Below are 23479 nucleotides of genomic sequence, written 5' to 3'. Positions count from 1 at the left end.
CCATAAAAGGTTCATTATACATCAATATAATATTAACTGGAAAATGTACAGATATGGTTATCCAAACACATGACATGAATGACTTTTATGAGATGCTTATTTTAGTGGATACAACATACACAGCATAAGGATAACATACAATTTACGGTTATGTATAACTTAAGACTTAGTGTAGTTTCTAATTTGATATTCATATGACAACATGTTAAGAAACATTCATTTTGTCAGTAGTATATTATAAAAGTAAGTCATTAAAAAGTCTGATTTAATCTTTTTATTTATCAAATTAATTCATATTCATAATTCAAATTAAATTCGTAAGTTTCTTTTTTCTTTCTTTTTTTCTAACAAATATTTCTTCATGGAACCATCAATTCACAGTAGAGTAATGTATAATATTTGAGACAAAATACACATACTGATTATAATGTGTCTGATTGTGAAGATACTCGAAACACTAGTTCACCAACACTTTAATTTCTTTTTCAATGATTTGAATGATTACACAGAGTCTCCCTCAGATGACCCCTGCTACAGCTACACTGTACTGGACGAACCTTGGAGAGCCACTGACTATCAGAATGACTCTGTCTTAATGTGTGACCGGGATGTGAATTGGTTTGGCTGGTATCGTCTCTTCATTCATGGCCAGAGTGCCCAGATGCCAAACACATGTATTGACGAGTACAAATGTGGCACTCATGCCCCACTGTGGTTAAATGGTGAACACCCAAAAGTCGAGGATGGAGTGGTCACCCGAGGTGTCTGTGGTCACTGGAACAATAACTGCTGCTATTACAATTCTACTCCCATTAGAGTGAAAGCCTGTCCAGGCGATTATTATGTCTATGAATTTGTCAGGCCATTTATGTGTGCTGTGGCTTACTGTGCAGGTAATCATATTTACATGTGACCTTCATACAGCTACATTTGTGTGTCTGTTGATTAATAAGTATTTATTATATTTTTCTATTTCAGATGTTGGGAACATCAACACTATCTATACAACTATCACACCAGAGACCAATTCATCTGGTAATGTAATGTGCTGCTCAGAGTCTGCAATGAGTTATTCATTAGACAGAAAATACTGCTGTAATCTGAAATATTTTATTAGCTATATCAGTGAAAAGTTCTTCACAGAAAAACAGTTTGTATCTAATGACTTTGATCCTAGAGGAAGTTCAAAAAGATTGACATTAAAGGCATAATATGCAGTTATCACTCATTACACAGCTTTTCACCACATACAGACAATGACATAAAATGTTTTTTGAGAAGAAACCATTTTAAAATATTTTGATAACTGTTAATTATTTTAAATCTATTACAGTGTACAAAACATCGTTCTTGCAACTGACTCTGTAATCATGGATTAAAAATAAACATCTCATCAATCTAAACTGAACCAGAGAACTAAAAACATATACTGTAGTTATTCTGTCTTCACATTCCTCTGACAATATTATTAAATCTGCTAATAGCCAGTATTAAATTATTTTAAAACATGAACAAATCCTATTCAAATAGAATTATGCAAATGTAGCTTTTTTCATTTTTAATTGGACATTTTTTTATATATATTATTTTTTATTATGCTAGAGAGATTTTAATACCTTAATTCACTGGTTATCTGATATTTTTAAGTCTTTTTATTTTTGATTTTCCATGTTTGAAGAACCATGTGGTGGCAATATGACAGATTGGAGGGGTGTATTACTCAGTCCCCGGTACCCTAATAACTACCCTAATAACGCACAATGCACCTGGACCATTCACAGCACAGGGAACACAACTGTGTCACTGATCTTCACTGACGTTGAGTACGACACTTCATTATGCTTTTTTTGTCTCTAGATCATTTACACAGTCAAAGGAAAAGTATTTTGATTTGCCTGAATACAACAAAATACTGTAATCGGTACCATTCAAGCAAGTAAAATTTGCTAACACTTTTTGTGAAGTATTTTTTACTTTCTTCCCTCTGCTTTCTAGTTTGGAAACATGCTGTGCATTACATCAAAGTATAATGATGGTCCTTCTACCTCCATCCATTTCTGGGAGAAATACAGGAGTACAGGAACCAGTCTTTCAGATCCAGCAGCAATGATCTGACTGTGTTTATTCTACAGTGATCACAGTGTCACACACAGAGGATTTCACGCAAACTGGGTCTTTATAGGTATGCTGTTGAAAAGAGATATACAGAACTGTGATATTATCAATTTCAAACTCTCCCACTGTGCTGTGCCAAATTATCTAGTCCTTCTCTCATAATTACAGTTGGTGACTGGCTTTTTATTCTGTTTTCAATGCTTCCATCTCTATGTGTAGAATCATGTGGTGGCTATATGACAGACTGGATGGGTGATTTGTCCAGTCCCTGGTACCCTAATAACTACCCTGATAACTCATATTGCACATGGACCATTCATAGCACAGGGAACATGACAGTGGTCACTGACCTTCCCCGATGTTTGTGTAGGGCACTATTTGATATTTCTAATTTTGTAACTGAGACTCTAATGAAACCTATTACATTTATTTTATTTTTTTTTGTAAGAAACATTGCTCCATAATATTAATGTGGACAATATGGATTCTCTCTGCTCTGTGCTTAATAGTTTTGGAGACATGCTGTGATTACATCAAAGTATATGATGGTCCTTCTACCCACACCCCTTACTGGGAGAAATACGGGAGTACAGGAACCAGTCTTAGATCCAGCAGCAATGATCTGACTGTGTTATTCTACAGTGACAGCAGTGTCACACGTAGAGGATTTCACGCAAACTGGGTCTTTGTAGGTAATGTGATTCAACTTGATTATGATACTATGAATTTCAACCCCTCCCAGTTTATTATGGTAACTTTCTATTCATTTCTTTCTTAATTATAGCTGGGAAGTGAGATATTCAGTTCCATTTTTTTTTTTTTAAATAATGTATTCCTTCCACTGATGATCATGGAACTAAAAATACTGTACATTGTCAATTTCCTGCACTATTATTCAGTAGTGTTGTACTATCACAGCTGATTCTGCAGCAGGAAACGTACAGTGACCCGTTTAAACTATTGACACATAAATCACTTTTATGAGCTTGGGGTGGTGAATCAAAAACATAAAACATACAATTGAATTGAATATTAATTTACTAATTGGATTCTAATATGAAAACATGTAAAGAAACATAAATTGTCAGTATGTTTTATAAAAAAAAAGCATTCAACATATGTTTAAAAATGTTTTACACCTTTTACTTTGTAATCCATAAAAGGTTCATTATACATCATATAATATTAACTGGAAAAATGTACAGATATGGTTATCCAAACACATGACATGAATGACTTTTATGAGATGCTTATTTTAGTGGATACAACATACACAGCATAGAGGATAACATACAATTTACGGTTATGTATAACTTAAGACTTAGTGTAGTTTCTAATTTGATATTCATATGACAACATGTTAAGAAACATTCATTTTGTCAGTAGTATATTATAAAAGTAAGTCATTAAAAAGTCTGAATTTAATCCTTTTTATTTATCAAAATTAATTCATAATTCAATTAAATTCGTAAGTTTCTTTTTTTCTTTCTTTTTTTCTAACAAATATTTCTTCATGGAACCATAAATTCACGGTAGAGTAATGTATAATATTTGAGACAAAATAGACATACTGATTATAATGTGTCTGATTGTGAAGATACTCGAAACACTAGTTCACCAACACTTTAATTTTCTTTTTCAATGATTTGAATGATTACACAGAGTCTCCCTCAGATGACCCCTGCTACAGCTACACTGTACTGGACGAACCTTGGAGAGCCACTGACTATCAGAATGACTCTGTCTTAATGTGTGACCGGGATGTGAATTGGTTTGGCTGGTATCGTCTCTTCATTCATGGCCAGAGTGCCCAGATGCCAAACACATGTATTGACGAGTACAAATGTGGCACTCATGCCCCACTGTGGTTAAATGGTGAACACCACAAAAGTCGAGGATGGAGTGGTCACCCGAGGTGTCTGTGGTCACTGGAACAATAACTGCTGCTATTACAATTCTACTCCCATTAGAGTGAAAGCCTGTCCAGGCGATTATTATGTCTATGAATTTGTCAGGCCATTTATGTGTGCTGTGGCTTACTGTGCAGGTAATCATATTTACATGTGACCTTCATACAGCTACATTTGTGTGTCTGTTGATTAATAAGTATTTATTATATTTTTCTATTTCAGATGTTGGGAACATCAACACTATCTATACAACTATCACACCAGAGACCAATTCATCTGGTAATGTAATGTGCTGCTCAGAGTCTGCAATGAGTTATTCATTAGACAGAAAATACTGCTGTAATCTGAAATATTTTATTAGCTATATCAATGAAAAGTTCTTCACAGAAAAACAGTTTGTATCTAATGACTTTGATCCTAGAGGAAGTTCAAAAAAGATTGACATTAAAGGCATAATATGCAGTTATAATCACTCATTACACAGCTTTTCACCACATACAGACAATGACATAAAATGTTTTTTGAGAAGAAACCATTTTAAAATATTTTGATAAACTGTTAATTATTTTAAATCTATTACAGTGTACAAAACATCGTTCTTGCAACTGACTCTGTAATCATGGATTAAAAATAAACATCTCATCAATCTAAACTGAACCAGAGAACTAAAAACATATACTGTAGTTATTCTGTCTTCACATTCCTCTGACAATATTATTAAATCTGCTAATAGCCAGTATTAAATTATTTTAAAACATGAACAAATCCTATTCAAATAGAATTATGCAAATGTAGCTTTTTTCATTTTTAATTGGACATTTTTTTATATAATATTATTTTATTATGCTAGAGAGATTTTTAATACCTTAATTCACTGGTTATCTGATATTTTTAAGTCTTTTTATTTTGATTTTCCATGTTTGAAGAACCATGTGGTGGCAATATGACAGATTGGAGGGGTGTATTACTCAGTCCCCCGGTACCCTAATAACTACCCTAATAACGCACAATGCACCTGGACCATTCACAGCACAGGGAACACAACTGTGTCACTGATCTTCACTGACGTTGAGTACGACACTTTCATTATGCTTTTTTGTCTCTAGATCATTTACACAGTCAAAGGAAAGTATTTTGATTTGCTGAATACAACAAAATACTGTAATCGGTACATTCAAGCAAGTAAAATTTGCTAACACTTTTTGTGAAGTATTTTTTACTTTCTTCCCTCTGCTTTCTAGTTTGGAAACATGCTGTGATTACATCAAAGTATATGATGGTCCTTCTACCCTCCATCCATTTCTGGGAGAAATACAGGAGTACAGGAACCAGTCTTTCAGATCCAGCAGCAATGATCTGACTGTGTTATTCTACAGTGATCACAGTGTCACACACAGAGGATTTCACGCAAACTGGGTCTTTATAGGTATGTGTTGAAAAGAGATATACAGAACTGTGATATTATCAATTTCAAACTCTCCCACTGTGCTGTGCCAAATTATCTAGTCCTTCTCTCATAATTACAGTTGTGACTGGCTTTTTATTCTGTTTTTCATCTTCCATCTCTATGTGTAGAATCATGTGGTGGCTATATGACAGACTGGATGGGTGATTTGTCCAGTCCCTGGTACCCTAATAACTACCCTGATAACTCATATTGCACATGGACCATTCATAGCACAGGGAACATGACAGTGTCACTGACCTTCCCCGATGTTGTGTAGGGCACTATTTGATATTTCTAATTTTGTAACTGAGACTCTAATGAAACCTATTACATTTATTTTATTTTTTTTGTAAGAAACATTGCTCCATAATATTAATGTGGACAATATGGATTCTCTCTGCTCTGTGCTTAATAGTTTGGAGACATGCTGTGATTACATCAAAGTATATGATGGTCCTTCTACCCACCACCCCTTACTGGGAGAAATACGGGAGTACAGGAACCAGTCTTAGATCCAGCAGCAATGATCTGACTGTGTTATTCTACAGTGACAGCAGTGTCACACGTAGAGGATTTCACGCAAACTGGGTCTTTGTAGGTATGTGATTCAAACTTGATTTATGATACTATGAATTTCAACCCCTCCCAGTTTATTATGGTAACTTTCTATTCATTCTTTCTTAATTATAGCTGGGAAGTGAGATATTCAGTTCCATTTTTTTTTTTTAAATAATGTATTCTTCCACTGATGATCATGGAACTAAAATACTGTACATTGTCAATTTCCTGCACTATTATTCAGTAGTGTTGTACTATCACAGCTGATTCTGCAGCAGGAAACGTACAGTGACCCGTTTAAACTATTGACACATAAATCACTTTTATGAGCTTGGGTGGTGAATCAAAAACATAAAACATACAATTGAATTGAATATTAATTTACTAATTGGATTCTAATATGAAAACATGTAAAGAAACATAAATTGTCAGTATGTTTTATAAAAAAAAAGCATTCAACATATGTTTAAAAATGTTTACACCTTTTACTTTGTAATCCATAAAAGGTTCATTATACATCATATAATATTAACTGGAAAAATGTACAGATATGGTTATCCAAACACATGACATGAATGACTTTTATGAGATGCTTATTTTAGTGGATACAACATACACAGCATAGAGGATAACATACAATTTACGGTTATGTATAACTTAAGACTTAGTGTAGTTTCTAATTTGATATTCTTATGACAACATGTTAAGAAACATTCATTTTGTCAGTAGTATATTATAAAAGTAAGTCATTAAAAAGTCTGAATTTAATCCTTTTTATTTATCAAAATTAATTCATAATTCAAATTAAATTCGTAAGTTTCTTTTTCTTTCTTTTTTTCTAACAAATATTTCTTCATGGAACCATAAATTCACGGTAGAGTAATGTATAATATTTGAGACAAAATAGACATACTGATTATAATGTGTCTGATTGTGAAGATACTCGAAACACTAGTTCACCAACACTTTAATTTTCTTTTTCAATGATTTGAATGATTACACAGAGTCTCCCTCAGATGACCCCTGCTACAGCTACACTGTACTGGACGAACCTTGGAGAGCCACTGACTATCAGAATGACTCTGTCTTAATGTGTGACCGGGATGTGAATTGGTTTGGCTGGTATCGTCTCTTCATTCATGGCCAGAGTGCCCAGATGCCAAACACATGTATTGACGAGTACAAATGTGGCACTCATGCCCCACTGTGGTTAAATGGTGAACACCCAAAAGTCGAGGATGGAGTGGTCACCCGAGGTGTCTGTGGTCACTGGAACAATAACTGCTGCTATTACAATTCTACTCCCATTAGAGTGAAAGCCTGTCCAGGCGATTATTATGTCTATGAATTTGTCAGGCCATTTATGTGTGCTGTGGCTTACTGTGCAGGTAATCATATTTACATGTGACCTTCATACAGCTACATTTGTGTGTCTGTTGATTAATAAGTATTTATTATATTTTTCTATTTCAGATGTTGGGAACATCAACACTATCTATACAACTATCACACCAGAGACCAATTCATCTGGTAATGTAATGTGCTGCTCAGAGTCTGCAATGAGTTATTCATTAGACAGAAAATACTGCTGTAATCTGAAATATTTTATTAGCTATATCAATGAAAAGTTCTTCACAGAAAAACAGTTTGTATCTAATGACTTTGATCCTAGAGGAAGTTCAAAAAAGATTGACATTAAAGGCATAATATGCAGTTATAATCACTCATTACACAGCTTTTCACCACATACAGACAATGACATAAAATGTTTTTTGAGAAGAAACCATTTTAAAATATTTTGATAACTGTTAATTATTTTAAATCTATTACAGTGTACAAAACATCGTTCTTGCAACTGACTCTGTAATCATGGATTAAAAATAAACATCTCATCAATCTAAACTGAACCAGAGAACTAAAAACATATACTGTAGTTATTCTGTCTTCACATTCCTCTGACAATATTATTAAATCTGCTAATAGCCAGTATTAAATTATTTTAAAACATGAACAAATCCTATTCAAATAGAATTATGCAAATGTAGCTTTTTTCATTTTTAATTGGACATTTTTTTATATAATATTATTTTATTATGCTAGAGAGATTTTAATACCTTAATTCACTGGTTATCTGATATTTTTAAGTCTTTTTATTTTGATTTTCCATGTTTGAAGAACCATGTGGTGGCAATATGACAGATTGGAGGGGTGTATTACTCAGTCCCCGGTACCCTAATAACTACCCTAATAACGCACAATGCACCTGGACCATTCACAGCACAGGGAACACAACTGTGTCACTGATCTTCACTGACGTTGAGTACGACACTTTCATTATGCTTTTTTGTCTCTAGATCATTTACACAGTCAAAGGAAAGTATTTTGATTTGCTGAATACAACAAAATACTGTAATCGGTACATTCAAGCAAGTAAAATTTGCTAACACTTTTTGTGAAGTATTTTGCAAATAATGTATGTATTTTAATATTTTTGAATGAAATATATGATTGAAAAAGCATACATTTGCACATCTTTCTTCACTCTGCTTTCTAGTTTGGAAACATGCTGTGATTACATCAAAGTATATGATGGTCCGTCTACCCACCACCCCTTACTGGGAGAAATACGGGAGTACAGGAACCAGTCTTTTAGATCCAGCAGCAATGATCTGACTGTGTTATTCTACAGTGATCACAGTGTCACACGTAGAGGATTTCATGCAAACTGGGTCTTTGTAGGTATGTGATTCAAACTTGATTTATGATACTATGAATTTCAACCTCTCCTAGTTTACTATGGTAACTTTAGAAGTGAAGTGAATTGACATTCAGCCAAGTATGGTGACCCATACTCAGAATTTGTGCTCTGCATTTAACCCATCCGAAATGCACACACACAGAGCAGTGAACACACACACACACACACACACACACTGTGAGCACACACCCGGAGCAGGGGGCAGCCATTTATGCTGCGGCACCCGGGGAGCAGTTGGGGGTTCGATGCCTTGCTCAAGGGCACCTAAGTCGTGGTATTGAAGGTGGAGAGAGAACTGTACATGCACTCACCCCACCCACAATTCCGTCCGGCCCGAGACTAGAACTCACAACCCTTCGATTGGGAGTCCAACCCTCTAACCATTAGGCCACTACTTCCCTTTCTATGCATTCTTTCTTAATTATAGCTGGGATGTGAGATATTCAGTTCCATTTTTTTTTAAATAATGTATTCTTCCACTGATGATCATGGAACTAAAATACTGTACATTGTCAATTTCCTGCACTATTATTCAGTAGTGTTGTACTATCACAGCTGATTCTGCAGCAGGAAACGTACAGTGACCCGTTTAAACTATTGACACATAAATCACTTTTATGAGCTTGGGTGGTGAATCAAAAGCATAAAACATACAATTGAATTGAATATTAATTTACTAATTGGATTCTAATATGAAAACATGTTAAGAAACATTCATTTTGTCAGTAGTATATTATAAAATAAGTCATTAAAAAGTCTGAATTTAATCCTTTTTGTTTATCAAAATTAATTCATAAATTGTCAGTGAAGTTTCTTTTTTCTTTCTTTTTTTCTAACAAATATTTCTTCATGGAACCATCAATCCACAGTAGAGTAATGTATAATATTTGAGACAAAATACACATACTGATTATAATGTGTCTGATTGTGAAGATACTCGAAACACTAGTTCACCAACACTTTAATTTTCTTTTTCAATGATTTGAATGATTACACAGAGTCTCCCTCAGATGACCCCTGCTACAGCTACACTGTACTGGACGAACCTTGGAGAGCCACTGACTATCAGAATGACTCTGTCTTAATGTGTGACCGGGATGTGAATTGGTTTGGCTGGTATCGTCTCTTCATTCATGGCCAGAGTGCCCAGATGCCAAACACATGTATTGACGAGTACAAATGTGGCACTCATGCCCCACTGTGGTTAAATGGTGAACACCCAAAAGTCGAGGATGGAGTGGTCACCCGAGGTGTCTGTGGTCACTGGAACAATAACTGCTGCTATTACAATTCTACTCCCATTAGAGTGAAAGCCTGTCCAGGCGATTATCATGTCTATGAATTTGTCAGGCCATTTATGTGTGCTGTGGCTTACTGTGCAGGTAATCATATTTACATGTGACCTTCATACAGCTACATTTGTGTGTCTGTTGATTAATAAGTATTTATTATATTTTTCTATTTCAGATGTTGGGAACATCAACACTATCTATACAACTATCACACCAGAGACCAATTCATCTGGTAATGTAATGTGCTGCTCAGAGTCTGCAATGAGTTATTCATTAGACAGAAAATACTGCTGTAATCTGAAATATTTTATTCGCTATATCAGTGAAAAGTTCTTCACAGAAAAACAGTTTGTATCTAATGACTTTGATCCTAGAGGAAGTTCAAACAAGATTGACATTAAAGGCATAATATGCAGTTATAATCACTCATTACACAGCTTTTCACCACATACAGACAATGACATAAAATGTTTTTTGAGAAGAAACCATTTTAAAATATTTTGATAACTGTTAATTATTTTAAATCTATTACAGTGTACAAAACATCGTTCTTGCAACTGACTCTGTAATCATGGATTAAAAATAAACATCTCATCAATCTAAACTGAACCAGAGAACTAAAAACATATACTGTAGTTATTCTGTCTTCACATTCCTCTGACAATATTATTAAATCTGCTAATAGCCAGTATTAAATTATTTTAAAACATGAACAAATCCTATTCAAATAGAATTATGCAAATGTAGCTTTTTTTTAAATAATATTATTTTATTATGCTAGAGAGATTGGAATACCTTAATTCACTGGTTATCTGATGTTCAAGTCTTTTTATTCTCATTTTCCATGTTTGAAGAACCATGTGGTGGCAATTTGACAGATTGGAGGGGTGTATTACTCAGTCCCCGGTACCCTAATAACTACCCTAATAACGCACAATGCACCTGGACCATTCACAGCACAGGGAACACAACTGTGTCACTGATCTTCACTGACGTTGAGTACGACACTTTCATTATGCTTTTTTGTCTCTAGATCATTTACACAGTCAAAGGAAAGTATTTTGACTTACTGAATACATCAAAATACTGAATTCGTCACATTCAAGCAAGTAAAATTTGCTAACACTTTTTGTGAAGTATTTTTTACTTTCTTCCCTCTGCTTTCTAGTTTGGAAACATGCTGTGATTACATCAAAGTATATGATGGTCCTTCTACCCTCCATCCATTTCTGGGAGAAATACAGGAGTACAGGAACCAGTCTTTCAAATCCAGCAGCAATGATCTGACTGTGTTATTCTACAGTGATCACAGTGTCACACGTAGAGGATTTCACGCAAACTGGGTCTTTATAGGTATGTGTTGAAAAGAGATATACAGAACTGTGATATTATCAATTTCAAACTCTCCCACTGTGCTGTGCCAAATTATCTAGTCCTTCTCTCATAATTACAGTTGTGACTGGCTTTTTATTCTGTTTTCCATCTTCCATCTCTATGTGTAGAATCATGTGGTGGCTATATGACAGACTGGATGGGTGATTTGTCCAGTCCCTGGTACCCTAATAACTACCCTGATAACTCATATTGCACATGGACCATTCATAGCACAGGGAACATGACAGTGTCACTGACCTTCACCGATGTTGTGTAGGGCACTATTTGACATTTCTAATTTTGTAACTGAGACTCTAATGAAACCTATTACATTTATTTATTTATTTTTTGTAAGAAACATTGCTACATAATATTAATGTGGACAATATGGATTCTCTCTGCTCTGTGCTTAATAGTTTGGAGACATGCTGTGATTACATCAAAGTATATGATGGTCCTTCTACCCACCACCACTTACTGGGAGAAATACGGGAGTACAGGAACCAGTCTTTTAGATCCAGCAGCAATGATCTGACTGTGTTATTCTACAGTGACAGCAGTGTCACACATAGAGGATTTCATGCAAACTGGGTCTTTGTAGGTATGTGATTCAAACTTGATTTATGATACTATGAATTTCAACCCCTCCCAGTTTATTATGGTAACTTTCTATTCATTCTTTCTTAATTATAGCTGGGAAGTGAGATATTCAGTTCCATTTTTTTTTAAATAATGTATTCTTCCACTGATGATCATGGAACTAAAATACTGTACATTGTCAATTTCCTGCACTATTATTCAGTAGTGTTGTACTATCACAGCTGATTCTGCAGCAGGAAACGTACAGTGACCAGTTTAAACTATTGACACATAAATCACTTTTATGAGCTTGGGTGGTGAATCACAAGCATAAAACATACAATTGAATTGAATATTAATTTACTAATTGGATTCTTATATGCAAACATGTAAAGAAACATAAATTGTCAGTATGTTTTATAAAAAAAAAACATTCAACATATGTTTAAAAATGTTTACACCTTTTACTTTGTATTCCATAAAAGGTTCATTATACATCATATAATATTAACTGGAAAAATGTACAGATATGGTTATCCAAACACATGAGATGAATGACTTTTATGAGATGCTTATTTTAGTGGATACAACATACACAGCATAGAGGATAACATACAATTTACGGTTATGTATAACTTAAGACTTAGTGTAGTTTCTAATTTGATATTCATATGACAACATGTTAAGAAACATTCATTTTGTCAGTAGTATATTATAAAAGTAAGTCATTAAAAAGTCTGAATTTAATCCTTTTTATTTATCAAAATTAATTCATAATTCATAATTCAAATTAAATTCGTAAGTTTCTTTTTTCTTTCTTTTTTTCTAACAAATATTTCTTCATGGAACCATAAATTCACAGTAGAGTGATGTATAATATTTGAGACAAAATACACATACTGATTATAATGTGTCTGATTGTGAAGATACTCGAAACACTAGTTCAGCAACACTTTAATTTTCTTTTTCAATGATTTGAATGATTACACAGAGTCTCCCTCAGATGACCCCTGCTACAGCTACACTGTACTGGACGAACCTTGGAGAGCCACTGACTATCAGAATGACTCTGTCTTAATGTGTGACCGGGATGTGAATTGGTTTGGCTGGTATCGTCTCTTCATTCATGGCCAGAGTGCCCAGATGCCAAACACATGTATTGATGAGTACAAATGTGGCACTCATGCCCCACTGTGGTTAAATGGTGAACACCCAAAAGTTGAGGATGGAGTGGTCACCCGAGGTGTCTGTGGTCACTGGAACAATAACTGCTGCTATTACAATTCTACTCCCATTAGAGTGAAAGCCTGTCCAGGCGATTATTATGTCTATGAATTTGTCAGGCCATTTATGTGTGCTGTGGCTTACTGTGCAGGTAATCATATTTACATGTGACCTTCATACAGCTACATTTGTGTGTCTGTTGATTAATAAGTATTTATTATATTTTTCTATTTCAGATGTTGGGAACATCAACACTATCTATACAACTATCACACCAGAGACCAATTCATCTGGTAATGTAATGTGCTGCTCAGAGTCTGCAATGAGTTATTCATTAGACAGAAAATACTGCTGTAATCTGAAATATTTTATTCGCTATATCAATGAAAAGTTCTTCAAAGAAAAAAAGTTTGTATATCTAATGACTTTGATCCTAGAGGAAGTTCAAACAAGATTGACATTAAAGGCATAATATGCAGTTATAATCACTCATTAAACAGCTTTTCACCACATACAGACAATGACATAAAATGTTTTTTGAGAAGAAACCATTTTAAAATATTTTGATAACTGTTAATTATTTTAAATCTATTACAGTGTACAAAACATCGTTATTGCAACTGACTCTGTAATCATGGATTAAAAATAAACATCTCATCAATCTAAACTGAACCAGAGAACTAAAAACATATACTGTAGTTATTCTGTCTACACATTCCTCTGACAATATTATTAAATCTGCTAATAGCCAGTATTAAATTATTTTAAAACATGAACAAATCCTATTCAAATAGAATTATGCAAATGTAGCTTTTTTCATTTTTAATTGGACATTTTTTTATATAATATTATTTTATTATGCTAGAGAGATTTTAATACCTTAATTCACTGGTTATCTGATATTTTTAAGTCTTTTTATTCTGATTTTCCATGTTTGAAGAACCATGTGGTGGCAATATGACAGATTGGAGGGGTGTATTACTCAGTCCCCGGTACCCTAATAACTACCCTAATAACGCACAATGCACCTGGACCATTCACAGCACAGGGAACACAACTGTGTCACTGATCTTCACTGACGTTGAGTACGACACTTTCATTACGCTTTTTTGTCTCTAGATCATTTACACAGTCAAAGGAAAGTATTTTGATTTGCTGAATACAACAAAATACTGAAATCGGTACATTCAAGCAAGTAAAATTTGCTAACACTTTTTGTGAAGTATTTTGCAAATAATGTATGTATTTTAATATTTTTGAATGAAATATATGATTGAAAAAGCATACATTTGCACATCTTTCTTCACTCTGCTTTCTAGTTTGGAGACATGCTGTGATTACATCAAAGTATATGATGGTCCTTCTACCCACCACCCCTTACTGGGAGAAATACGGGAGTACAGGAACCAGTCTTTCAGATCCAGCAGCAATGATCTGACTGTGTTATTCTACAGTGATCACAGTGTCACACGTAGAGGATTTCACGCAAACTGGGTCTTTATAGGTATGTGATTCAAACTTGATTTATGATACTATGAATTTCAACCTCTCCTAGTTTACTATGGTAACTTTCTATTCATTCTTTCTTAATTATAGCTGGGATGTGAGATATTCAGTTACATTTTTTTTTAAATAATGTATTCTTCCACTGATGATCATGGAACTAAAATACTGTACATTGTCAATTTCCTGCACTATTATTCAGTAGTGTTGTACTATCACAGCTGATTCTGCAGCACGAAACGTACAGTGACCAGTTTAAACTATTGACACATAAATCACTTTTATGAGCTTGGGTGGTGAATCACAAGCATAAAACATACAATTGAATTGAATATTAATTTACTAATTGGATTCTTATATGAAAACATGTAAAGAAACATAAATGATCAGTATGTTTTATAAAAAAAGTATTCAACATATGTTAAAAAATGTTTACACCTTTTACTTTGTATTACATAAAAGGTTCATTATATATCATATAATATTAACTGAATTTTTTTATAAATGGTTATCCAAACACATGACATGAATGACTTTTATGAGATGCTTATTTTAGAGGATACAACATACACAGCATAGAGGATGACATACAATTTACGGTTATGTATAACTTAAGACTTAGTGTAGTTTCTAATTTGATATTCATATGACAACATGTTAAGAAACATTCATTTTGTCAGTAGTATATTATAAAATAAGTCATTAAAAAGTCTGAATTTAATCCTTTTTATTTATCAAAATTAATTCATAAATTGTCAGTGAAGTTTCTTTTTTCTTTCTTTTTTTCTAACAAATATTTCTTCATGGAACGATCAATCCACAGTAGAGTAGTGTATAATATTTGAGACAAAATACACATACTGATTATAATGTGTCTGATTGTGAAGATACTCGAAACACTAGTTCAGCAACACTTTAATTTTCTTTTTCAATGATTTGAATGATTACACAGAGTCTCCCTCAGATGACCCCTGCTACAGCTACACTGTACTGGACGAACCTTGGAGAGCCACTGACTATCAGAATGACTCTGTCTTAATGTGTGACCGGGATGTGAATTGGTTTGGCTGGTATCGTCTCTTCATTCATGGCCAGAGTGCCCAGATGCCAAACACATGTATTGATGAGTACAAATGTGGCACTCATGCCCCACTGTGGTTAAATGGTGAACACCCAAAAGTCGAGGATGGAGTGGTCACCCGAGGTGTCTGTGGTCACTGGAACAATAACTGCTGCTATTACAATTCTACTCCCATTAGAGTGAAAGCCTGTCCAGGCAATTATTATGTCTATGAATTTGTCAGGCCATTTATGTGTGCTGTGGCTTACTGTGCAGGTAATCATATTTACATGTGACCTTCAAACAGCTACATTTGTGTGTCTGTTGATTAATAAGTATTTATTATATTTTTCTATTTCAGATGTTGGGAACATCAACACTATCTATACAACTATCACACCAGAGACCAATTCATCTGGTAATGTAATGTGCTGCTCAGAGTCTGAAATGAGTTATTCATTAGACAGAAAATACTGCTGTAATCTGAAATATTTTATTCGCTATATCAATGAAAAGTTCTTCACAGAAAAACAGTTTGTATCTAATGACTTTGATCCTAGAGGAAGTTCAAACAAGATTGACATTAAAGGCATAATATGCAGTTATAATCACTCATTACACAGCTTTTCACCACATACAGACAATGACATAAAATGTTTTTTGAGAAGAAACCATTTTAAAATATTTTGATAACTGTTTATTATTTTAAATCTATTACAGTGTACAAAACATCGTTCTTGCAACTGACTCTGTAATCATGGATTAAAAATAAATATCTCATCAATCTAAACCGAACCAGAGAACTAAAAACATATACTGTAGTTATTCTGTCTTCACATTCCTTTGACAATATTATTAAATCTGCTAATAGCCAGTATTAAATTATTTTAAAACATGAACAAATCCTATTCAAATAGAATTATGCAAATGTAGGTTTTTTTAAATAATATTATTTTATTATGCTAGAGAGATTGGAATACCTTAATTCACTGGTTATCTGATGTTCAAGTCTTTTTATTCTGATTTTCCATGTTTGAAGAACCATGTGGTGGCAATTTGACAGATTGGAGGGGTGTATTACTCAGTCCCCGGTACCCTAATAACTACCCTAATAACGCACAATGCACCTGGACCATTCACAGCACAGGGAACACAACTGTGTCACTGATCTTCACTGACGTTGAGTACGACATTTTCATTACGCTTTTTTGTCTCTAGATCATTTACACAGTCAAAGGAAAGTATTTTGACTTACTGAATACATCAAAATACATTCAAGCAAGTAAAATTTGCTAACACTTTTTGTGAAGTATTTTTTACTTTCTTCCCTCTGCTTTCTAGTTTGGAAACATGCTGTGATTACATCAAAGTGTATGATGGTCCTTCTACCCTCCATCCATTTCTGGGAGAAATACAGGAGTACAGGAACCAGTCTTTCAGATCCAGCAGCAATGATCTGACTGTGTTATTCTACAGTGATCACAGTGTCACACACAGAGGATTTCACGCAAACTGGGTCTTTATAGGTATGTGTTGAAAAGAGATATACAGAACTGTGATATTATCAATTTCAAACTCTCCCACTGTGCTGTGCCAAATTATCTAGTCCTTCTCTCATAATTACAGTTGTGACTGGCTTTTTATTCTGTTTTCCATCTTCCATCTCTATGTGTAGAATCATGTGGTGGCTATATGACAGACTGGATGGGTGATTTGTCCAGTCCCTGGTACCCTAATAACTACCCTGATAACTCATATTGCACATGGACCATTCATAGCACAGGGAACATGACAGTGTCACTGAACTTCACCGATGTTGTGTAAGGCACTATTAGAATTTTCTAATTTTGTAACTGAGACTCTAATGGAATTTTTTTATTATTTTTTTATTTTTTGTAAGAAAACATTGCTCCATAATATTAATGTGGACATTATGGATTCTCTCTGCTCTGTGCTTAATAGTTTGGAGACATGCTGTGATTACATCAAAGTATATGATGGTCCTTCTACCCACCACCACTTACTGGGAGAAATACGGGAGTACAGGAACCAGTCTTTCAGATCCAGCAGCAATGATCTGACTGTGTTATTCTACAGTGACAGCAGTGTCACACGTAGAGGATTTCACGCAAACTGGGTCTTTGTAGGTATGTGATTCAAACTTGATTTATGATACTATGAATTTCAACCTCTCATAGTTTGCTATGGTAAATAACTATTCATTATTTCTTAATTATAGCTGGGAAGTGAGATATTCAGTTACATTTAAAAAAAAAAAAATGTATTCTTCCACTGATGATCATGGAACTAAAATACTGTACATTGTCAATTTCCTGCACTATTATTGAGTAGTGTTGTACTATCACAGCTGATTCTGCAGCAGGAAACGTACAGTGGTGATCAGTAGCATCAATTGTGTAAACCTGGAAAATTGTGGCCTTTTTGTCCACTTTCCCCACATGTCTGGAAACTATTCTTATCTCATGCATTTGGGGGCATTTTTATCTCCAGTTCCTCAACCTGAATGTGGAGGACACCTGTATGGTTCTGGGCTGTTTTCCAGTCCAAACTACCCCAACTATTACCATGACAATGCCTACTGTGTGTGGTATCTCTCTGCTGAGCAAGGACAGAGGATCTTCCTGACATTTGCTGATGTGCAGTAAGTGAGAGATCAGTGATTAAATAATGGTGGGACTAGTGGTACAATGTTTGGTATCCATAAAGTTACAAAATATATTCATTTGCTTAATAAAAATATACATCTCATTTTATTCAAGACTTTAATACAGTATATTATGAAGAAAATGTATACTCTTAAGAGCAATGTTGTATTTTTTTTGTGCAGTACCACTAATGACCTGTGGGTGGAACTAGTTAGGTTAAAATGTAGTTAGGTTAAAATGTCTACTTTTGGTTCTTTCAGATTGGAGCGCTGCTGTAACTGTGACTACATCACAGTATACGATGGTTCTTCCACTGATCATCCTCAGCTGGGAAAGGTCTGCTTCAATGACACATCACACCAGGTGTTTCACTCTTCTTCACATTACTTGACTGTTGTCTTCAGGAGTGACTCCTCTGGTGTCAGCCATGGTTTTAAGGCCCTGTTTACAAGCTCTCTGACTGAAGATCAAGGTATTTCCCTGTGAAATAATTTTAAAATAGAATCACTATCAGACAGCTGTAATTATTAAAACCTTCAACAACTTTGCTTTCTAAATTTAAAGAAATACTTTAAATGCACAAAATTACATTTAGCGAATTAAATTCTTTGATCTGCAGGTCGTGTGGATTGTTCCTCAGACAACATGGTCATTGCCATTCAGAGATCTTACCTGAATTCACTTGGGTTGAATGGAAATGACCTTTATGTGGACGACCATCTTTGCAGACCCACTATTAGCAGTACTGAAATTGTTTTCAGCTTCCCACTTAATGCATGTGGAACCGCCAAACAGGTATGACCTACATATGTACCAGATCCTGCATGGCTCCAGTGCTGATTTTAGTGGGGGCATCTCTTCTTTTGCCAAAATTAAAAATTACCATGTTTTTTGACACAACATCACTCTCTCTCTCTCTCCCTCTCTCTTCTAGACGATGAATGGTTATGTGTCCTACACCAACAATGTGCGGGCCTCTCAATCTCAGTCAGGTGAAATCTCTCATCAGTCACAATTCCTGCTACGCGTGGGCTGCCGAATGGAGCCAGACACCATGGTGCAGATATTCTACAAGGCCAAGGAGATCATCAATGCCAACATCACAGGAACGGGCCGCTTCAATGCCAGCATAGCCTTCTACACATCCAGCAGTTTCAATCAACAAATTTACGACTCTCTGTATGAAGTTAACTTGAATCAGCTTCTGTATGTTCAGGTTGCGCTAAACAGGCCTGACAACAGTTTGGATCTCTTCCTGGACACCTGTGTAGCGTCTCCAAATCCCAATGACTTCAAAGATCGCTCCTATGACCTGCTGCGTAATGGGTGAGACCCTTTAATTCTTAAATGTGACTCTAACATCATATCATATGTGACAGTAGAATAATTTGGGATGAGTAGATAGCATTAGTGTTCTTGTCTAAATGTGTTCTTGTACTCATTTGAACGAATAGTGAAACAAACCCAGTCTCTGAGTTTGACTGTATCTAAATTGTATATCTCTTCCTTTGTCTTTTGTAGATGTCCCAGAGACAACACATATTATTCCTACACCAGCGGTCAACACTATTATGCTCAGTTCAGTTTCCGAGCTTTCAAGTTCCTCCGAACTCATGCCTATGTGTACCTGCAGTGTAAGGTGATCATCTGCCCTGATAACGATTACAACTCTCGCTGCCGCCAAGGTTGTCGCTTCCGTCGCAAGAGATCCCTTGACAGCACCTACCACACCAATACTGTTAGGCTGGGGCCAATCAAACTCAAAGGTCAGAGGCCACTAACAGGTATCATTTCTAAAGAACTGTATTAAAGTTAAGGCTTTTCTAATAACTGTCCATTCGCTGTCATTCCAGGAATTGTGTGAAGGAGTCTGAAGGGTCAAAGGAATGAAGGGATCATCTCAATCATAACCTTATTCATTACTGTTGATCAATCTTAATTACCCAGCAAATTAAACTTAATACAAATTATATTTTTGCAATTCAATAAAGCATATCTAAAAAGATGATCTGGTCACTGTTTTTTTCAATGTTTTATATTCACATGTATTCCGTTCAGTGTTTTCATGACCTCTCCGAAATGAAATCAATATAAAGGTAGAAAAAAAAAATACAATGAATAAATACATTTCTTGTTCAAAACTTGTTCAAACCCTGTTAAATGTAAATGTTTTAGAAAGTTGATGTTATTAATTTCTGAAATGCAACAAAAATGCAACTATTCCATATCATAATGCAGAAGAAAGCCTTTTTAAAGGATACAATTCTTGAAAAGTCTTTGTCATTTTATCTAAACCTTTTCAATTGTTAATCAGTATTTGAAAAAAAAAGTAATTTGATGCCAAGTCATCAGTCATTAGGTGTCACCAAAATGCAGAGAACAAAAAACTCAAGCAGACCCAAGTCATTTTATTTATATAGTTTTAACGTGTGTGAATGTAAGACATATATATAGAAAGTTTTACACATATGTAGTCACTGTGTCTTTTGGTATATCATGGACATCAGAGGAGATGCCAGAAGCCTCTATGAGGGTGAAATCTTGGTGAAATTGTGTGACCTTCTGTCTGCTCTGTGCTTCCAATCAATAGAATCATTAGAAAGCTGTTTTGTCAGCTAAACTATGGTCTGCTTAACTACAGTGACCTACATTCCAGTTAACTACATTCCTGCCAAATATTAAATACGGCACTACCCAAATGGTAGCTAATATTATTACTACTAGGCCTATTATTATTTAACATACTATTTATTATACATTTGTATATTTACATTTACTAAAACTGTCTTAACTAATCAATTCACCAGGATGAATTATACTTTCCAAAGCATCTAACAGAGGAATCCATTTAGGATGAACTGCTCTACTAGATAGAATGAGTAAAACTTGCTAGAGCTACAAGAGAGGCAAAAGTGAGCACACAGGTGCCTCTGCTTGCTCAGCAGTGAAGTGACACAAATGTCATGTTAAAAGCAGCAATTGTTTTCTTACAAGGCTAATCATTGCAAGCAGTAGTTTGTTGCTAAAAAAAAAAGCTGTTTAAAAAAAAAAAGTCAAATGACTGCGGCTGCCACACAAAAACACTAAAATTTAATTAAAATATCTTTTACATTTACCATTTTTTAAATACCCTCAAAGCGATATGTTGTTAGAGTGTGACCCTCACTTGTTTGATTTGTTTTTCTTGTATGCCGAATGCTGTATCTTGCAGAAACTCTCTACCTGCAAATCTGAAAACTGTTATTGTTAACATGAAAGAAACAGTCACTTTAAGACACAAAAACACAAGATGTGAACAAATTATCAGTGTGGATAAAAATATATACAATTTTAGTTGTGTCTGTCTTAAACTTTTTATACAGTTTATTCACTTTGCATTTAAAAAAAATGCTGAAACAACTTCTCTCCTGTTTTAATTTTTCGTATGTTCTACTTTTTAACACTTACAAATTTTATTTCTTTACTTTTACTTATACTTTGACTTTAGTATCCATACTTTCAATGAAGAATTATTTTTGAGTAATTTTACAACAGAGTGCATTACTTAAGGTCTATCAGACGTCATTTGCTGTGTGTTTGGATAATGCCTATGTTGGATATAATAAAGCCTTACTTCGTTTATTCCTCGGCTCCGTGTTCCTTCTGGCAGCGTAAACTGTAACAGAAGACCAGACCTAAAAAGAGAGTATACAATTACGTGTTTTCCCTCTGTTTCGTTTTCCGTTTTTTCCAGTCTTTTCTTTCTGTAGTGTGTCAATGGATCCCCTCTATAGCCCCGAATTCCTCCTCCTCCTGCTGGAGCAGGAAGGACGTTCTCTCGAGAGCGTGACTAACCAGGTGTGCGAGCTGGCAACACTGTGCATCGTGGGAGTCCTCGTGGAGATCGAGGTGTGGAGGAAAGCCCTGCCCACACTCCTGCGACTGAGGGTGAGCTGTATCCGGTCTCGGGTAATATGGAGCAATTTACGGATCTGATGGACTGGTCTATGGAGGTAATCCCTAATTTTCCTGTTTCTCCGCTGGTTCCGTCCAGCCCTGATCCCCCTGTATACCCTCTCAGTCTCCCACTCCTACCTCCTCCAGTCAGTTCCTATGCTCCATTTCCACTGGTTCTGCCCAGCCATGAATTTTCTGTTTCTTCGCTGGTTCCGCCCAGCCCTGAGTTTTCTGTGTCTCCGCTGGTTACGCCCAGCTCTGAAGTTTCTGTGTCTCCTGTATTCCCTCCCAGCCTCCCTCTCCCACCTCCTCCTAAACCTGCCAGTCCCTCTGCTCCACTGCCGCTGGTTCCATCCAGCCCTGATCCTCCTGTCTTTCCTCCCATCCTTCCTCTCTCTCCTCCTCCTAGACCAGCCAGTTCCTCGTCATCCCTGCTGGTGCCAGTCAGTCCTGCAGCTCACCCTCAGTCCGCGCCATCTAGGCGCGATGGTTCGCCGCTGGACTGCCAGTCTCCAGCTCCGCCTTGGTGCATTAATGCCCTGTCTCCGCCTCCAGCCTCCAAGCCCTGGACTCCTCCTCGGTCCTTCGACCCAGCGGCTCCGTCTTGGCTCTTAGCTCCCTCGTCTCCTCCGTGGCCTGGCATCCCACCTGCTCCACCGGGCTCCCTCATCCCTCCGGCTCCACCTTGGTCAGTCGTCGCCCATCCGCCGCCTCGGGACTCCACTCCTCTGGTTTCACCACATCACTCCATCCCTCCGGCTCTGTCAGGCTCCTCCTTCCCTCTGGTTCCACCTCCATCCTCATCCTTCCAGGACCCCGCCTCCGCCTTGGTCGCCTGAGCCTTCTGCTCCACCTAGGCCCTCCGGATCCTCAACGTCACCCTGGCTCTGCCGCTGTGCTGCTCCATCTTGGGCTCCTCACCCACCGGTGCAGTCTCCGCCTGTCGGCCCCCTGGTGTCGTCGGCCCCTTCACCATGGCTCCTCCCACCGTCAACTCCACCATGGATCTCCGTCCTGGCTGGTCTCTGGTGGACCATCTGGCTCCTCCTGCTCCTGT

At 36.0% G+C, this 23479-nt stretch overlaps 6 protein-coding genes across 6 annotated transcripts; all 6 read left to right on the top strand.

Moving 5' to 3' along the window:
- Positions 1-513: 513 nt before the first annotated feature.
- Positions 514-2110, top strand: LOC113117857 (uromodulin-like). Its single transcript, XM_026286782.1, has 4 exons — positions 514-893; positions 979-1035; positions 1679-1823; positions 1996-2110. Exons 1-4 carry the CDS (start codon positions 596-598, stop codon positions 2108-2110), a joined length of 615 nt encoding a protein of 204 aa, XP_026142567.1. The 5' UTR covers positions 514-595.
- A 2027-nt stretch (positions 2111-4137) lies between these two features.
- On the top strand, positions 4138-5828 carry LOC113117856 (deleted in malignant brain tumors 1 protein-like). Its single transcript, XM_026286781.1, has 5 exons — positions 4138-4162; positions 4248-4309; positions 4976-5097; positions 5267-5451; positions 5601-5828. Exons 1-5 carry the CDS (start codon positions 4138-4140, stop codon positions 5747-5749), a joined length of 543 nt encoding a protein of 180 aa, XP_026142566.1. The 3' UTR covers positions 5750-5828.
- Positions 5829-5999: 171 nt separating this feature from the next.
- Positions 6000-11766, top strand: LOC113117214 (deleted in malignant brain tumors 1 protein-like). Its single transcript, XM_026285738.1, has 10 exons — positions 6000-6070; positions 7035-7418; positions 7504-7560; positions 8206-8350; positions 8585-8769; positions 9787-10170; positions 10256-10312; positions 10935-11079; positions 11249-11433; positions 11583-11766. The coding sequence occupies exons 2-10, from the start codon at positions 7121-7123 to the stop codon at positions 11729-11731; spliced, it is 1605 nt and encodes a 534-aa protein (XP_026141523.1). The 5' UTR covers positions 6000-6070; positions 7035-7120; the 3' UTR covers positions 11732-11766.
- A 1262-nt stretch (positions 11767-13028) lies between these two features.
- On the top strand, positions 13029-14864 carry LOC113117855 (uromodulin-like). Its single transcript, XM_026286779.1, has 5 exons — positions 13029-13408; positions 13494-13550; positions 14198-14342; positions 14577-14761; positions 14854-14864. The coding sequence occupies exons 1-5, from the start codon at positions 13111-13113 to the stop codon at positions 14862-14864; spliced, it is 696 nt and encodes a 231-aa protein (XP_026142564.1). The 5' UTR covers positions 13029-13110.
- Positions 14865-15716: 852 nt separating this feature from the next.
- Positions 15717-18486, top strand: LOC113117854 (deleted in malignant brain tumors 1 protein-like). Its single transcript, XM_026286778.1, has 7 exons — positions 15717-16096; positions 16182-16238; positions 16860-17004; positions 17162-17346; positions 17496-17640; positions 17783-17967; positions 18332-18486. The coding sequence occupies exons 1-7, from the start codon at positions 15799-15801 to the stop codon at positions 18484-18486; spliced, it is 1170 nt and encodes a 389-aa protein (XP_026142563.1). The 5' UTR covers positions 15717-15798.
- A 210-nt stretch (positions 18487-18696) lies between these two features.
- LOC113117901 (CUB and zona pellucida-like domain-containing protein 1) lies at positions 18697-20449 on the top strand. The gene is made up of 5 exons (XM_026286814.1): positions 18697-18958; positions 19106-19281; positions 19421-19812; positions 20008-20252; positions 20340-20449. The coding sequence occupies exons 1-5, from the start codon at positions 18724-18726 to the stop codon at positions 20348-20350; spliced, it is 1059 nt and encodes a 352-aa protein (XP_026142599.1). The 5' UTR covers positions 18697-18723; the 3' UTR covers positions 20351-20449.
- Positions 20450-23479: the final 3030 nt, after the last annotated feature.

This window comes from Carassius auratus, chromosome 17, assembly GCF_003368295.1.
Source record: "Carassius auratus strain Wakin chromosome 17, ASM336829v1, whole genome shotgun sequence".
In the NCBI taxonomy this organism is placed as follows: Eukaryota; Metazoa; Chordata; class Actinopteri; order Cypriniformes; family Cyprinidae; genus Carassius; species Carassius auratus.
The sequence above is the reverse complement of the archived record's forward strand: the minus strand, read 5'-3'. Positions and strand labels throughout refer to the sequence as shown.

Excerpts from the sequence above, each read along its gene's own strand:
- LOC113117854 (XM_026286778.1), top strand. The coding sequence starts at position 15,799 with ATGTGTGACCGGGATGTGAATTGGTTTGGCTGGTATCGTCTCTTCATT. Across the intron at positions 17,005-17,161 it reads CTGATCTTCACTGACGTTGA|TTTGGAAACATGCTGTGATT; the intron begins GTACGACATTTT and ends TCTGCTTTCTAG. Across the intron at positions 17,347-17,495 it reads CGCAAACTGGGTCTTTATAG|AATCATGTGGTGGCTATATG; the intron begins GTATGTGTTGAA and ends CTCTATGTGTAG.
- LOC113117857 (XM_026286782.1), top strand. The coding sequence starts at position 596 with ATGTGTGACCGGGATGTGAATTGGTTTGGCTGGTATCGTCTCTTCATT. Across the intron at positions 1,036-1,678 it reads ACCAGAGACCAATTCATCTG|AACCATGTGGTGGCAATATG; the intron begins GTAATGTAATGT and ends CCATGTTTGAAG. Across the intron at positions 1,824-1,995 it reads CTGATCTTCACTGACGTTGA|TTTGGAAACATGCTGTGCAT; the intron begins GTACGACACTTC and ends TCTGCTTTCTAG.
- LOC113117214 (XM_026285738.1), top strand. The coding sequence starts at position 7,121 with ATGTGTGACCGGGATGTGAATTGGTTTGGCTGGTATCGTCTCTTCATT. Across the intron at positions 7,561-8,205 it reads ACCAGAGACCAATTCATCTG|AACCATGTGGTGGCAATATG; the intron begins GTAATGTAATGT and ends CCATGTTTGAAG. Across the intron at positions 11,080-11,248 it reads CTGATCTTCACTGACGTTGA|TTTGGAAACATGCTGTGATT; the intron begins GTACGACACTTT and ends TCTGCTTTCTAG.
- LOC113117856 (XM_026286781.1), top strand. The coding sequence starts at position 4,138 with ATGTGTGCTGTGGCTTACTGTGCAG. Across the intron at positions 4,310-4,975 it reads AGACCAATTCATCTGGTAAT|ATTGGAGGGGTGTATTACTC; the intron begins GTAATGTGCTGC and ends GCAATATGACAG. Across the intron at positions 5,452-5,600 it reads CGCAAACTGGGTCTTTATAG|AATCATGTGGTGGCTATATG; the intron begins GTATGTGTTGAA and ends CTCTATGTGTAG.
- LOC113117901 (XM_026286814.1), top strand. The coding sequence starts at position 18,724 with ATGTCTACTTTTGGTTCTTTCAGATTGGAGCGCTGCTGTAACTGTGAC. Across the intron at positions 18,959-19,105 it reads CTCTCTGACTGAAGATCAAG|GTCGTGTGGATTGTTCCTCA; the intron begins GTATTTCCCTGT and ends TTTGATCTGCAG. Across the intron at positions 19,813-20,007 it reads TATGACCTGCTGCGTAATGG|ATGTCCCAGAGACAACACAT; the intron begins GTGAGACCCTTT and ends TGTCTTTTGTAG.
- LOC113117855 (XM_026286779.1), top strand. The coding sequence starts at position 13,111 with ATGTGTGACCGGGATGTGAATTGGTTTGGCTGGTATCGTCTCTTCATT. Across the intron at positions 13,551-14,197 it reads ACCAGAGACCAATTCATCTG|AACCATGTGGTGGCAATATG; the intron begins GTAATGTAATGT and ends CCATGTTTGAAG. Across the intron at positions 14,343-14,576 it reads CTGATCTTCACTGACGTTGA|TTTGGAGACATGCTGTGATT; the intron begins GTACGACACTTT and ends TCTGCTTTCTAG.